The following is a 15290-nucleotide window of genomic DNA, read 5'->3' on the forward strand; positions in this document are numbered from 1 at the left end:
CCACGTACCGAGTCCTGACCACAGTGGCCTGGTTTCGAGTCCAACCTCTCTCATCTCTGTTATGTTCTGGTCCTAATAAGTGTTTTTTCATCCCATGGTTAGGAAGCCCTACAGTGGCTGGAGGGCTACATGTCTGAGGACCTGTACATCGCAAGGCTGAAAGGAAACTCCAACTCTCTGTGGACCATCAGTCCACCCAGCAGAAAGAGCCTGATAAACATGTTGGGCTCTGATGAGGAATTCCTCATCACTGTGAGCTGGGCTGTGCAAAGGTATGCAACGACAAAGCGTTATCAAATAGTGTTCATTATTAGTGATGGTGGTGAATTATCACAAGCTACACCAAAAAAGGGAAACATTTACGTCTCCTGCTCAATGTACTATGTAATATATATAATCATAAAACTATTTGAACCTTGTCGTCATTCTTATCTTTTGTTACCGTGTCGTGCCAAACATTTGGATTATGGGGATTACAAACATTAAAACATTTTTTAATAACACATACAAAACTAAAAGAAATACATCATTAATAATAATATGTACGTACATCTAGATAATTTCAGTTGTTTCAGTGGTTTTCTTTGCTGTGAAGAAGGAAGAAAAAAGGAAATGTGCACACTGAAATTGTAGTGCAATAAATGTTTTTTTGTCTTTTGTCTCTGGTTTTCTCAGACTTTAATATTTTGTTAATCTGTGCAAATTTAAGGGTTTCATCGTATTATTATATAACGTGAGCTTTTAAAGAAAATACAGTATGTTTTCTGGCCAGCAGGGGGCAATAATGCCTGCATTAGGGTACCCAAGGAGACCACTGCTCTCCTAGTTTGTTTGTTTTTACACTGTTTGCCATTTTCTCATGTTATAGCACGCCATGAAGAAAACATAACAGTAACAATACAACAGTTTGAGACTAAAAATATGGACACACGCGCGCAAACACGCTCAACTTGGACCAATATAGGATATAACACAACTAACTAACTAACTAACTAATAACACAAATAAAATGAAACATTTCCCTATGTTATTTATAATTTCTGTTCAGGTAAAGCCTACATTTCCATCTTTAATGATATTTATGTTCCCAAAGCTTGACAAAAGCTTTCTGTTTGCCCTTAGCAATGTATTATTACTCTTCCTGATCTCATTCCTGTAAGTTCTTTTCTGTCTGTTTTTGATGTGATCTTAGAAATCTAAGTCTTGGTGCCAAGGCAGAAACAGTATCTGGAAAACGAGTGACACATCTTGACAAAGAAACAAAAAAGGAGCTCATAAAGCTGATAGAGGGGACAGGAAGCAACTCGCGTCAAGTGTGAGTATATCTGCGGCTTACTTTCTTGTTAGCACCGTTTGCTCTGTCATACTGAGGACACAAACACAAACTGTGTTTTGCTGCAGTAACAGACTCTCTTCCTCCGCAGGGTCCTACGCGACATCTTCCCTCGTTACATTCGAGCCCCCAGCGACTCTGAGGCCAAGCCTGTTCCGCAGCTTTTTGACGGTGAACATTTTTATCACAGCACAGACGAGACTGACTTTTTGCTTATCACTTGATTCATTGACAGTAAAGGAAACTTAGGAGCGTCTTCCACTTCTTAATAAAATGCACCCTTCTTAAATCGCTTGTAGGAATCTAAAGCATTGAGTTGTCCATATTTTTAAAGCAACTGTTTTAAAATTTCAACTCCTTTAAGCAATCTGAAAAGTCTACATATAGTGGTTTAAAGAAATAAGTGTTTATTTTCTAAATGGATACATTATTATAATATAATAATGCCACAATCTGCATTTCTCAGTTCAGTTTATTCATTGTCCCTGCTTCACTGCAATCAGGACAATCACACACACACACCTGCTATTTACCTGCACACACACCTGATTCCAATCAACTCAGCCACTATTTGAACCCCAGATCTCCACACGCTCACCACACAGATCGGAGGTGGACCCAGATGCAACACACAGACAGTTGGTTACAGTTCTTGATCTACTTTATGGTGAATGCGGGAGAGTTTTGCAAAGAACAATTGAACTGGTAAATGCAGATCGTGACAAATATATAATATTTCTTAATAACATCTTAAATAATAATAATAAATAATAATTTTTCCTCAAAGTGCTTTTTTATGTTTAATTATATTCTTCTCAAGTTTCGTGACGTAAATTTTCTGTCAGTGTTTTGTTCCCGGTGATGGGAGATACAGCTTTTATAAAGTCTGACATTATTTTGATTTCTACCTGTTTTATTCTGATGAAATTACATAATTTCATTCTTCATCTTGGCAGATGAAAAGATGTTGGACATAACGTTGGAATTGAGGCAAGTGGATAACACCTCGGATGAGATCCATGAATGGTGGAGCGTGAACCAGACGGAGCCCGGCCCGATACCAAAGAGGGAAAAATACAAGGTTGAAGGTGGACTGGAGCTTTACGTGTTCAGCGACCAAGTCAGCCCGCCCAGTTTGGGCTTTCTGGCTGGATATGGGTATGTGGTGAAATGTTTGTGTGTACATTCAGGAAATGTCGTTTTTATCTGATGCTTTTATTCAAAGCTGCACAACCAGTGAGCAAGTCAGGTCCTTGCCACACTGACCCAGGGAGGGGGCAGCTATGGAGAAGGCTGTGTCACCCAAGGTTCAGTGCTTGGTCCTTAAGACATGAGTCTCAAACTTTGTGCAAAAAATCAGAGGTCTGTATATAAAGTAAGGTGATCTGCATTGTGGGGATTTCCTGTAACTCTTCCCAGTGATGCCTGCAGGGCGTTGTCTAATTTCCCATCTCTCTGTCCTGTGTAGGATCATGGGCTTGTACGCCTCTGTGGTTTTGGTCATCGGCAAGTTCGTGCGTGAGTTTTTCAGCGGCATTTCTCACACCATCATGTTCGAGGAGCTGCCAAACGTGGACCGCATCCTCAAGCTGTGCACAGACATCTTCCTGGTCCGAGAGACGGGCGAGCTCGACCTGGAGGAGGACATGTACTCCAAACTCATCTTCCTCTACCGCTCTCCAGAGACTATGATCAAGTGGACCAGAGAGAAAACTCAGTGAAACTCAGCAAGGAGACGTTAACCAATGAAGGCGAGCCGGAGCTTTTCGGAACAGGAGCCGCTCATTCAGAGAAACTGGGTGGTCGCTCTGTTGGTGAGCAGCTATTTCAGCCTGTTCACCTGCTGAAGGAGCTCAAAGCAGCTGAGGACCAACGCTGTCCTCTTCAACTGAGCTCTGATGGCAGTAATAGTGTTTGCTCCACACTAGAACACTTGTTTGAGTTATAAACTGGTATTTTCTACTATTTACTGATGGAAAAAAAACATCAATTGCCGTCATATTATTAACAACCAAGGACAAATTTGCAGGTGCTGTATTTATCTCGCGAAAGCTGGCTCAGTTTGGCATCCAGTGGATAAAATAAGCAGACTGGTGTTCAGTTGGAGACGGAGAAGTCCTTTAGCACAATTTTCCTAAGTTATAAAAAGTGCTATCCCTGATATAAAGGTAGGTTTTTAAACACAATGCCCGTAAGCCTCATTGCCTGCCTCTAACATTTTCACACAATCGCACGGTAGGCACGGTAAGAGACGCTCGAACTGAATGCAACTTCATTATTTAAGGGCTTCCCATCGACACCAAACAAAGTGCACAACGGCATCCACATGAGCACAATCTCGTATCTTCTCCAACTGGAACGCTTTGACTGTGGGACTGTGCAATATCGAGCTCTCGTTCCTTCAAGTTTTTCGAAGAACGTGGACCGAGAGGAGGGGAAAAAAGGGCCGGTCGTCACAAAGAGAAATTAAGACCATCTTTTTTCTTTTCTTTTTCTTTTTTTAAACATCAGAGGCCACGTGGGAGAAAACATAATCAAACAATATTTGCCTTATTTTGTTTGTATGAGAAGAACTCTTATCAACGACATATCTTTCTCAGGAAGAGCTGTTCTCACAGATATCATCGTAGGAGTTGTATGTTACAATATGTAGGCTTTGATGGATCTAAATGAGATTGTAGAAAAGATGAAAACTATTTAAACGGCATGAAACTTAACGTGGATATTGTTCAGGTGGACTGATACCGGGTATGTTTACTGCACAGTGAAGGCTGTATTAAGAAAGCAATTGTATCGCTGTGGACTGTTTTCCTCTCAGAGAATGAGATAAATTGCCAATCATCCATTTTCTGAATCATCTACAGGTTGGCTAGAGTCGAGACCAGCAGAGGGCTGTTTCTGAATCAGGGTAACGTGCATTAGATGGTCGACTCTTGCACATCACTTGTGAACCTCTCGCTGTTTTTAACATAAACGCATCGACGGCCACAGCTGTGCATACGGTCATCAAGGAAGAAACAAGCAGGCACAAAAAAAACAAAAAAAAAAACATCATCCACACATGAAGGGCTGAAACACAAAGTCCTTTGGTCCAAACTATGCATTAGAGGACATTGTAGCATGATAGAAAAACTTCATTATTGTCATGACTAATTTTCATTACATGTACATACAAGTTTAAGGGGACAGGTCAGGGTGGAATGAAATGTGAAACTGCACCTGTATGTCAAGGCGATGTGGTATGATGGAGGTCCAGACATCTGCAAATAAAACATCTGGAGGTGGTGTCGAGTTTTGTATTCAGCTGCTGTTTGTCTGTGGAAAATGACAGTGAGTGTGCAGGTGGAGAATCTGTGTTTCAACAGGAGATTGAGACCTGAGACCTCCACCACTAATCAAACTGAACTTTTTAACATATTTTTTATTGGCCTCTTTGGAACATAAAGTACAGTCACACCACAATACAAAAAGATGAAGAAAAAACAGGCAGTTGCACAAAGTAAAGGCCCGATGCCCAGAGGTCTCAACAGACAAGTTAAAATCAAGAAACACAACAAAGACAAAGTTACAGAAAACAGGCAGAAAGATGAAAAATTAAAACTGGATATTCTTTGATTTCTAATAACTTTAACAGAATATTGAAGACAGCACTGACAGGACTCTGTCTTTATGAATTGGTACTTTTTAAACCTTTGTGTTTGTGTTTTTGCTCCTTAAGTTCCCACTCTGTGGATCCATATGTTGAAGGAGGGTCAGGTTTCCTGTGGGGCAGTCAACAACAGGGCCAGTAGTCAGACATAAAGGAAATAGCCTCAGCTCTGTTTGATCTTTATACAGTTATAAACTATTATAAAGAGTTGAACTGCTGCACAGTGTCAGCTCACACACTGCCTGATCTAATGAAGTGTGCACACGTGACTTTACACATATTTTAGGTTAATAATTCACAAACATTTTTATTTTCACCAGTGGAAACTTTTATGTCCAGTTTTATCTTCCTAACGCACAGATTCATCGCAGCCATCCAGGATGTGTGTGTGTGTATCGTAACAGTGGCATGAATGTGTGTGCATTTAACATCACTTAACAGGGAGAGAGCATTAGCCTCATCAAAGATAAATAAGTCTTAGGAAGCTACACAGTCATTACATGTCTGTCAGGGGCCATTTTGGCGCAGACATCTGCAGCCGCTGTTCGTAATTTCTAACTTTGGGATGATTTCTCAAACTGTCAAAGCGTCTATAAATGTATGACCGTGCCACGATGGCATCTGTAATTTTCTTTTATATGTCCAGATACAAGAAAATTACAGATGCCATTAAAACACAACAGGTTACTTTGGCTCCTAAAGGTCTCTGTTAGGGTTGATTAGGCATTTATTAGTCGCTTAAGGTTAAGGTGAGTTACGAGGAGTGAATGTTAGTCAATGCAGTGAATGTAAAATTAAGCCATTAGCGTTTGCTGTTGCATGCAGTGCACACATACAGAGGAGGGAGTGCCGTTTGAGTGACACGTCCTTTTTCTCAAAGTGAACGCCGGGGCAAAGACGAGCAACTGGCGCCAGCCATCAAACCCCCCCCCCACACACACACACACACACACACACTCTGAGTGATCCCCAATTATGTCAAGAGGGGGAAAATGGTGTCCCCTTTGAAAAGTGTTCTTAATCAAACCCAATTAATTCCGCTCCTTTCCCTTATTATTTCCACCATGGACCACGTCTCGCTAGTCAGCCTGTTAACTAGAGCCCGTGCCCCAGCGGAGGTCACGCTTGGCCAAGCAAAATAAAATAATAATGTGTGTAATTAATTTCTAGTTCTGTGTGAATCTCAAGCAAATTCTGGATGTTGCTACATTAGATTTTTTCTGAGTTGTCACTAAACGCAGCAGTCGTTTGATCTACATCCTGATTTCAAACTCATGCATGTCAGTGATACAAGCATTCACCGATTAGCCTGCCTGCAAAACTAAAGGGAAACACATCAACATCGGCAGTGAGAGAAAAAGCTATTTGCTACATTATTTCCTGTCTCAAGCAGTTATTTCCAGTGCTTACATATTAATTGGTGAACCTTGACATCAGTTATCAACTAAACCGAGAGTCCTCTTGTCTCTAATTTCCAAGGCCCAAAGACAAGTCTTAAGCTTACCAAGGCCAAAAAGAGCTAGACAGGAAGCAAGTTTCCCCATCAACACATCTTAAGCTGTTCATTAAACACAATAACATGGGGCGATATTTACATTGTTGCTACTTTAAATGGTGAATTCTAAAAGATCACTGGTCCAGGATTTAACCTCCTCATCGATCTATCACTGATCACTCTTTAATACTTTCAGACTTTTCAGTAAACGTCGACCTCCCATAACATTTAATAATAGTCTGTGCTATAGTATGTATTGTAACTTTTTGTCATGGTCTTGAGTTTGTTTTGTGTTTCCTCTCCATGTCCTGTGTGTCTTTACTTCCTGCATTTGTTGTGTTTTCTTGCCAGTTTTGATTCAGTTCCAGTTTCACCTGTGTCTAATTGTCCTGTCTCGTGTATTTAGCCCTTGTGTTTCCTTGACACTGTGTTCTGCGTTCTGTTCCTCAGTCTTCTGCTCAGTCGTGGTTTTTTGTTTGCTCAGATTTCTGTTGGTTTATCTTGAATGTTTGGGCTTTGTTCGTCTTTTGCATAGCCACCTTTTGTTATTTTGAGTCTGCCAACCTGTTCCTTCAGTCTTTAACGTTACCCTTTTGTTTACCTTACCCACCCATCTGCATTTGGCTCCTCTATTTTTAACTAAACCGTAACACTAATACTCTTTCTTGGCTCTCTCCATGCTCCTTTGGTGCCACTGTTTTTCCTTTGCAAGATACCAAAGCACTCATAGACATAACTTTTCTACCCCAACCTCCAAATGCATTTAACTATAGATGGAAGCTGTTAAACATCTGATTGATGTCAACGTTAAAAAAGAAGTTGATCGTGATGTTTTTGAGTTTGTTGTTTGTCTGCTAATACATAGTCGCAAAACAGACCTCTACACAAACCTCCATCCAGAAATAAATTGGAGCAGCAAAGCCACACAAGCTATTGGAGGGCAATTAGAGCTTGAGCCCTTGTGGCCTCTGCAGCCTAGCAGGCGGGGCCTCCTGACACCCCCGGTTGGGCCTGATGGAGTGGAGCTTCATCTGTCTAACGGCCTGGCAAAGGTCCACAGGCCTGGACGAACACAACAGGCCTCCATCGGGCCAGCTCGTCTGTCACAGCTTACATGGCCTATTGTACACCAGCGCTCATTAACGGCACTAAGTCACTAATGCATGTGCAGAAAGAAAAACAAGATCCACAATCAAAATGCTTCTACAGTGGTGCTACTGTGACTTTATTCTGTTTTTTTCACATGGAAAATAAAAGTTTAAAAACTTGAAAGGACTAGAAAATAGTTTATAATATTGATGAAAACAATATTTCAAAATAATAAACATCCTTACATATTCATGAATGTGTCTACTAGTGATAAGAAATTTTCTTTTTTTATTTCTTTGGCTTCTTTGTTCACTGTTGTCAACAGTGATTCATCACAAAATAAACAACAAAACCTATAAAACTGACAGTGTGGATGCTGCCATTTCTAAAGGCCATGATAGATACACAATGTTTCGATGTCATGTAAATGATAACGCTTCTTTATACTTTATTTTCCCTCAATGACAGATAGAGATATTTGAAATCATGGGTAAAATACTTCCTGTTCCCTTGACTCTAACCCAGCACACACACCAAATACACACATACAGTATAAAACACACCAGCGAAATCACCATGACCTTTGCCGTCTCTGACAAATGTCAGTGCGACGTCTCGTTGTGGTCCAACAGTTATATCAAAACTTTCAAGAGGTAAAAGAGGCTGCCAGCACCCGTTCACTTTTTTCACTTTAAATCCACCTCAACAATGCAATGAGCTGCATCCTTTACCAATAAGGATGAAGATTACGATAGTGCATAATAAAAAAATTTAAAAAAGGTTTGAGGGGAGAAGTTAATCAGGTCTTGAAAAGGTTTTTTCGGGGGCATCTGAGGGCATTCGGTCTATGGCTGAGAATCCCGGGTTAATCGCTTTAAAAGCAGTAATTAGGTGTTAAGAGGAATGCTTGTCTGTTTAAATTAGCCTCTGAACCAGATTACACTCGTTGACTTCCGATAAGCTCCCCCCATCAGGACTCAATGCTCTCCAAAAGGCCAGTTTGATGATTTAAATAAAAAATAATAATAAAAAAACACAGAGTGGGGGAAGTGTTTTTTTGAAATACTCATGTGTGCCCACTTTAAAAACAACTTCAAATATACTAGAAAAAGTTGGACAGCATTTAGACTTTCCAGAAAAAATTAAGAAAGAGAAAACTGAACCCAAACATGCATACAATGAGAAAAACTTACTTTATAGACTAAAACTGGAGCAAAAGCCCTCAAAGTGAAGAGCAGGAGAATTTTATACGCCAAGTACATGTCGACAGAGTTAGGGTCAGAACATTTTCTTTTTAAAAATATCTAATTTCCACAAAAATAAAGACACCAATCTTGCATAAATTTGTTGAAATTTCTCATCAACAAGTCCAAATACAAAAAAAGTGGCTACGCCTGACCACAGGGCTCTACTTAGCTTCTTGTATACTATTTTGCAGTAAATTTACCAGAAACATACAAAATTCATGTTGACGTGAAGTGTCAAACCTAAACAAAACCAAAATAAATGAGCCCACCAAGAGAGGTTTGAGACTAAAAAGTAAATTCAAAATTACATTTTTAAAGTGAATTTAAAAAAAAAACATTCACAAGAAGTTCATTTTCAGAGTTGCTTATATGGCTTGGAGGTAGAGCGGGTCGTCCACTAATCAGAAGATCGGCGGTTTGATCCCCTCCAGTCTGCATGTCGAAGTGTCCTTGGGTAAGATACTGAACCCCAAATTGCGCCATCGGTGTGTGAATGTGTATAAATGGTTAGCGCCTCAAACTGATGAGCAATTGGCACCTTGCATGGCAGCCAATGCCATCAGTGTATGAATGAGATGCGTACTGTAAAGCGCTTTGAGTGGTCGGAAGACTAGAAAGGCGCTATGTAAGTACAGTCCATTTACTGTATGTCAGTGAAAAAATATCTGACTCCTTTGGTGTCATATACGCTCTTCACGGGTACATGAAACAAAGCAGTTTGTAAACATTCATGGGATGCAGTTCAAAAATCTGTCTCGTCAGATCACATGTGCTGCCAGGTTTTATCCATCGACTGAATGTGCTCTTTGGCCTTCATCCTGAGTGCTGCGATGCTTGAACTCCTGTCATCCTCCATAGGGTATTTATCGTTGAAGCTGGGTGCGCACTGATAAGGAGGAGGGCCCATTGGCTGCATACCTTGGACCATGCCTGGTGGGGTGTTGAGGAAGCTGTGGCTCGGATAAGCAGGCTGCAGGCCCTGCGGTGAACCCATGAACCCTGGGATGGTATGCATGGACGTGGCACTGGAGATGGGTGAAGTCAGCCAGGGATCTAAGGGCATTGGGTTGGTCACCGTCCCCATGCTTGGAGGCATTGGGGGACGATTGAAGGATAGCATGGGAGAATCGTGGAGCTTCATGGTGCTGGTGTCCATCTTCTCCTGCCGTCTCCACTTGGCCCTCCGGTTCTGGAACCAGACCTGCACATAGAGAAATATAGATGAGAAATGATGGCGCTGATACTTCCACAAGGTTCTTGCAGAAGACAGAAACTTTCTGTTACCTGAACTCGAACCTCAGGCAAGTTAACCTTCATTGCCAACTCCTCACGGCTGTAGACGTCCGGGTAGTGGGACTTCTCGAAGGCTCGCTCCAGCTCGTGAAGCTGATAGGTAGTGAAGGTGGTCCGGTTTCTTCTGTGCTTCTTCTTACCATGTTCTTCCTCTTTAACGGTCTCTGGAGACCCTTCAGCAACGTCTAGTTCTTTTTGCAGGTCGCTCATTTCATCATCACACTTGTCACCGGAGAAAAGGTCAGAATCTAAATTGACAGAACACAAGAAAATGTACACCCATTAACATAAATAATCAGAATTAAAGTAGCATCTTAAACTTGTGTGCAACTCATATCAAGACGGTGGCTTTATTTTTCTCAGCCAAGAATAGCATGTCAGTGAATTTTTTGCGAGTTCATCCCTCAAAGGTTTTCGAAAGACAACTTGGTTGTCATTCTTCCAAGTAGAAGAGTGCCGACCTTAGTCATGTTTGTGTGGTGAGTGTGTCTGTGGGTAGTGATCCATTAATCAGCTCTGTCGTCATCTGATTCTGCATGTACACATAAATCATCCACCCAAACCAAACATTCACCCCACCTCTACCCGTCCCTGTAGGCTATATTGGCCTATGAAATTATGTCGAGCTAAGCAAACTTTATAGGTGATTTCTTAATTGTGTGTTGTTTTGAGTATGTGGGTGTTTTCTTTAATAATGTAATGATTAGAGCAGCAAATCTTGTGGGACATTTGACGAGAAACTTTTAGCTTCTAAGATTTTTTTTAGGCAGCTCTGATAGAACGTCTGCTTTCCAAACTATTTTACTGTATGAACCTGGACTGTGTGTGTTTGATCTCTTATTTCATTCATTCTGTAATATAAAAAATGTGGATTTTTACGGTGAAAAACTGCCAAATCGTGACAGTAAAAGACTGTAAAATATGCTATGAAGTTTTCCTGTATACAGTAAAACACAGTCATACTTAAAAACCTTTTATTTAAACGACATTTTAAGATAATCCATGCAGAATAAAGTTGTGTTTTTATATTAGAGACTGTTAATTATACACTGTGATATTTAATGGCACATTCTTTTACTGTCATTGTTTGGCAGTTTTTCATCTTAAAATATGCAAACATTTTAAAATATTGGGAAAAAAAGGCAACATATACATAAAATCAACAGTACTAATATCTTTTTACTCTAATATTAGAAAAGGTTAGACAGTATTTATCACAGTAAAATACTAGCTACAAGTTTTTTTTACTGTAAAAACTGTTTTTATTTTTACATTGTGGAGACCAACAATACACACAACAATAAATAAATGAGTATTCTGAATATTCCTGACTTCCCATTTCTTTGATACGATGTCTTTATCTAGTTTTAAGACAATAAGATGTTACTGGAGGAAAACGTTTTTACGTATGTGTGATTGTTGATCATTTTAAAATACATTTTATGAACAACCTGTTTAAAAAAGTGAAATCTTAACCTTTCTGCTCATGATAAAACAGCTTAATGACCAGTGCCCTTTATCCAGTGGACGGCTTGTAAACACCAGGGGGGTGCCAAGTCCAAATGACATCACATCTTTTGCTGAATTCTTCCCTTGCAGTAATCCCACAGTAACAGATGCTAACACTTAAAACCTGGGAGTCCCCGCCTCCCTCTAATAACAGGAGACCTTAGTCGGCTTCTGCACAAGACGAGCAAACAGTCATAGTCCAGATTACATGTATGTACAGTAGAGCAAGTGAGCTGTGTGTGTGTGTGATGCACCAAAGCTTGTTAATCTTACCAAATCGTTGAAGGCAATATAGCCGACAGATCATTGGTTTGGAATAATGATGCAGAGCAGCGAGAGCTTTGTGTTTGTGAAATCTTTGATTTGAATAAAGAATGAGGGGGATGACTTTTTTCTTTTAGTGTTTCAGCACTATCCCATCTACGCTGTGATGAACTCCAGACGAAACATGAAACTCTTAATCTAGATCAATCTGGATCTAGACACACAGGGAAAGTTTCATGGTTTGTCAGGAACTTTCTTTGGCGTTTAACTATATCTGGACAGGTTAGAGACATTAAGCATAATAGAGGTGTATCATCTGCAAATCAAGCAGATATCACAATTTACTCTGTGGGTCCTAGAAGTCTTGTACTTTAGTTTTAATGTGTCTCCACAGAGAATGGAGGCTGTGGACAGTTTGAGTTTGTTTACAGTGGAAGGCAATAATCATTTCGCAACAGAAAAAAGTATCAAATTATCCAAATAAACCTGCCAAGTATACAGTAATCAACTTCTCCTGTCCATCCATTCGTGCTCCAACATCGGCTCTGTCATAAAAACCCACTGGCAAATAATTATTGTGTCTCTTGGTTGTTTAAAATCTGTAATTTTCATATGTCAACAGGACCGAGTAACCACAGGCCACATGACTTGTATATCGATATATAAGAATGTATCAACCCTAATATCCCTTATTAAATTGACAACAGGATAATTTTACTGGCTTCTTATTTTCAACCAGCTCAACTGGTGGCTCCACAGAACACTATTTTAAATGTGCTCACCATCAACAAAAATAACAACATAGCTGAATGGACTTTTCTGATAGTAAGAAGAGCACAGGCGTACAGTGGTTAATGTAACTAATTACATTAACCATTGCTCTCTTCTATTTAGATGTCAAATCAGTACCAGGATCACAGCGTTAAAGCACCTGAATGGAGTACAACTGTCATTCATATTCATAGCTACATTGTGTGTAACAGTGTAAATAAGTGTAACAGGGACATTTGTGTACAAGACATTTAATATATTTCTGTTTGATGTACAATAAAAAGAAAAAAAAGATTTTTACTGAGCTTAACCAACCTGAAAGATGAATGAAGGGAAGTGTTATGAATTCATATTTTCTTTGGCTTTCTGTTGTTGTCCAGCAAGTAAGTAAGTAACCAAGAAAGAAGCGCTTAGATGTAGTACTGTCACCATGCTCACCTTAACTCTCACTGTTATTGCTCATTTGTCAAATTGGGGGCTCGAGTACAAGTTATATTAACACATCACTGCAATTTCAAACAACCAAATAACTCATCACGATGCGTGGGTGCTAAAAGGTGAAGTGGAAAACTGTGTGGGAGTACTACGTTGTAAACCGGACATACTAGACTCTAATTCCAGCTCTAATGCTACTTGTTGCACAGTTAAAGACAAAATCCTCTGAACTCATTATGATGCTGAAGAAATGTATGAGAGAGTTTTCTTTTCTGAAGAGACTCACCATGGTAGGAAGAGTGTTGGGAGCTGTCACCCAGCTCTGGAAGGTGCCCATAGGGGTCAGACGGGATCTGCTTCTGTGGGTTTTCTATGTTTGTTTTTTGGCTGTCATCATTTCCTACCGAATGGAGTAAAGGGTCCTGGTCTTTAGTGAATCCCAGTATGACGTCAATACTGTGGACTCTACCTCCAGCGCTTGACCCCGCACCTTTTGCCATGTCATAGTTGTCCAGACAACCATCGTCCACTATTCCCAGAGTATCCATTGACAAATGCATCCGAGCCTCGGAGACTCTTTATCTGTTCTTCCCGAAATGAAGCAGAGTTGTTGTGCAGAGCTGTTGTTGTGCTTCACATGCGTGGATGGACACGTGGATGAGATTTACTGTAAGTGATGCGTGAGGGCCGTATCCAAGGGTCGCTTCAGTGAAGTTGAATGGATCGTTTCCACAAAAGCAGAACAAACTCACATCTTTGTCTGGAAAGGATAAAAAAAGCAGTGCATTTAATATGAAGTTTAACAGCTGATGAACAAATTGTCATTGTGATATCTGCAGATTTTCTTTGATTATTAAAAGAAATCACTTAAAAAATTGATTGTGAATATTTACCACAACGAAATTAACCAAGCTTCTATGTTATAGATATTATATCACGGTGGGTAATCACAAACCTAAACAGTTGTGTGTTGTTGACTAAATGCATGACATGCAGTCAAATAAAATAAGGTAAAGAAAAAACATAAAGGTATGAAGAAATCAAAAGTTAATCAATGAATCAATCTGTCAATCAGTTTGCTCTGCACCATCCAGATATGTTGAGTTTATCTGTCCCAAAACACTTATTCACTATAATTTCTAAAGTTTTTACATGTCAGCGCAGCTAATTTAATTTAAAAATAACTTTAACATTTCATTTTAATTTCATTAAATAAACGAGCATCATGGAAACAATCTACATCAGTGAAGAATCTTACCTGTCTTTGATTTCCTACCACAGGCTACATGCACGTGGTGCCTCTGTAGTCCGTAAGAAGGCGAATGACACTGACTATATCAACCGTAGGTGCTTGTTACTCCCAGTTAAGTCCTTGAAATCTCCTGCACACAAGTGAGCAAAGGAGCTGCTGGAGTCCTGTGCAGCAAGCACATGTAATGTCTTTCTCTCCTGACAAAACTCTCCTTAACCACATGAGACACCAAAGCTTGTTTGAAACAGGGGGGTGGATGGTGGTAAAAACCAAAAAGGGGTTTAAGAGGTTTAATAATTGGAATCCTTCCCCTTTAAGAATGACTGACAGTTGTTTTCTGGTCAAGTAATTGCTCCAAATGTGTCCTGCATTCAGACCACAGAGGGAGGCCATTGCTAATGAAGCCTCGAAAAAACTTTCTTTCAAAAAATCTATTGTCTGAAAGATAATGGCTCATACTGAGAGTTTTCGTTAATCCCTTCATTACAGACAATGTAAGGGGAGGAAAGACACAGAGATGGACTTTCACTCGAATGGCTCCACAGACTTAAAATTATTATTTTTTAAATAGTATTACGGCTTTTAATAATGAAATTAAATTAAAGAAAGAAAGTGAATTAAAGCAAATTTGATTTGATTGACATTACAGTCTTTTGTGGGGGAAAATATATAATATATATTCCCTATTTAAGAAATGTTGCTATAATAAGTACAAAATAAATAAGTTGCACAGTTCAGGTGAGGACCAATGAGCTCAACAAAGCGTGAGATAAAGCATAGGTCTAGAGAGCAAAGTAAATTCAATCATCGAATTAATTAATTCAAACATGAGCAATTAGTGGACAGTAACAATGTTCAGCACAGTCTTAATCACCCCTTTGCAATCTTCATCCGATCATATTATGAACATGCGTCCAGTTTAGGCTCGTCTGACCAATAATCTTGTTGCCTAT

At 39.8% G+C, this 15290-nt stretch overlaps 2 protein-coding genes across 7 annotated transcripts in view; one reads left to right on the plus strand and one right to left on the minus strand.

The window, feature by feature from the left end:
• piezo2b (piezo-type mechanosensitive ion channel component 2b) overlaps positions 1-4624 on the plus strand; it is an 82663-nt gene extending 78039 nt beyond the window's left edge. For all 6 annotated transcript variants that reach the window (XM_027290212.1, XM_027290217.1, XM_027290205.1 and 3 more), the window contains 5 exons: positions 103-272; positions 1193-1315; positions 1425-1504; positions 2290-2491; positions 2802-4624. In XM_027290212.1, the coding sequence (XP_027146013.1) occupies positions 103-272; positions 1193-1315; positions 1425-1504; positions 2290-2491; positions 2802-3054 (828 nt within the window). In that variant the 3' untranslated portion in view covers positions 3055-4624. The remainder of the gene's footprint in view (positions 1-102; positions 273-1192; positions 1316-1424; positions 1505-2289; positions 2492-2801) is intronic.
• Positions 4625-9445: 4821 nt separating this feature from the next.
• LOC104933682 (retinal homeobox protein Rx2) lies at positions 9446-14462 on the minus strand. Its single transcript, XM_027291204.1, has 4 exons — positions 14344-14462; positions 13372-13845; positions 10098-10354; positions 9446-10014 (listed from the first exon to the last, which is right to left on the minus strand). Exons 2-4 carry the CDS (start codon positions 13643-13645, stop codon positions 9577-9579), a joined length of 969 nt encoding a protein of 322 aa, XP_027147005.1. The 5' UTR covers positions 13646-13845; positions 14344-14462; the 3' UTR covers positions 9446-9576.
• Positions 14463-15290: the final 828 nt, after the last annotated feature.

This window comes from Larimichthys crocea, chromosome II (genome assembly GCF_000972845.2).
Source record: "Larimichthys crocea isolate SSNF chromosome II, L_crocea_2.0, whole genome shotgun sequence".
NCBI classification, from domain to species: Eukaryota; Metazoa; Chordata; class Actinopteri; family Sciaenidae; genus Larimichthys; species Larimichthys crocea.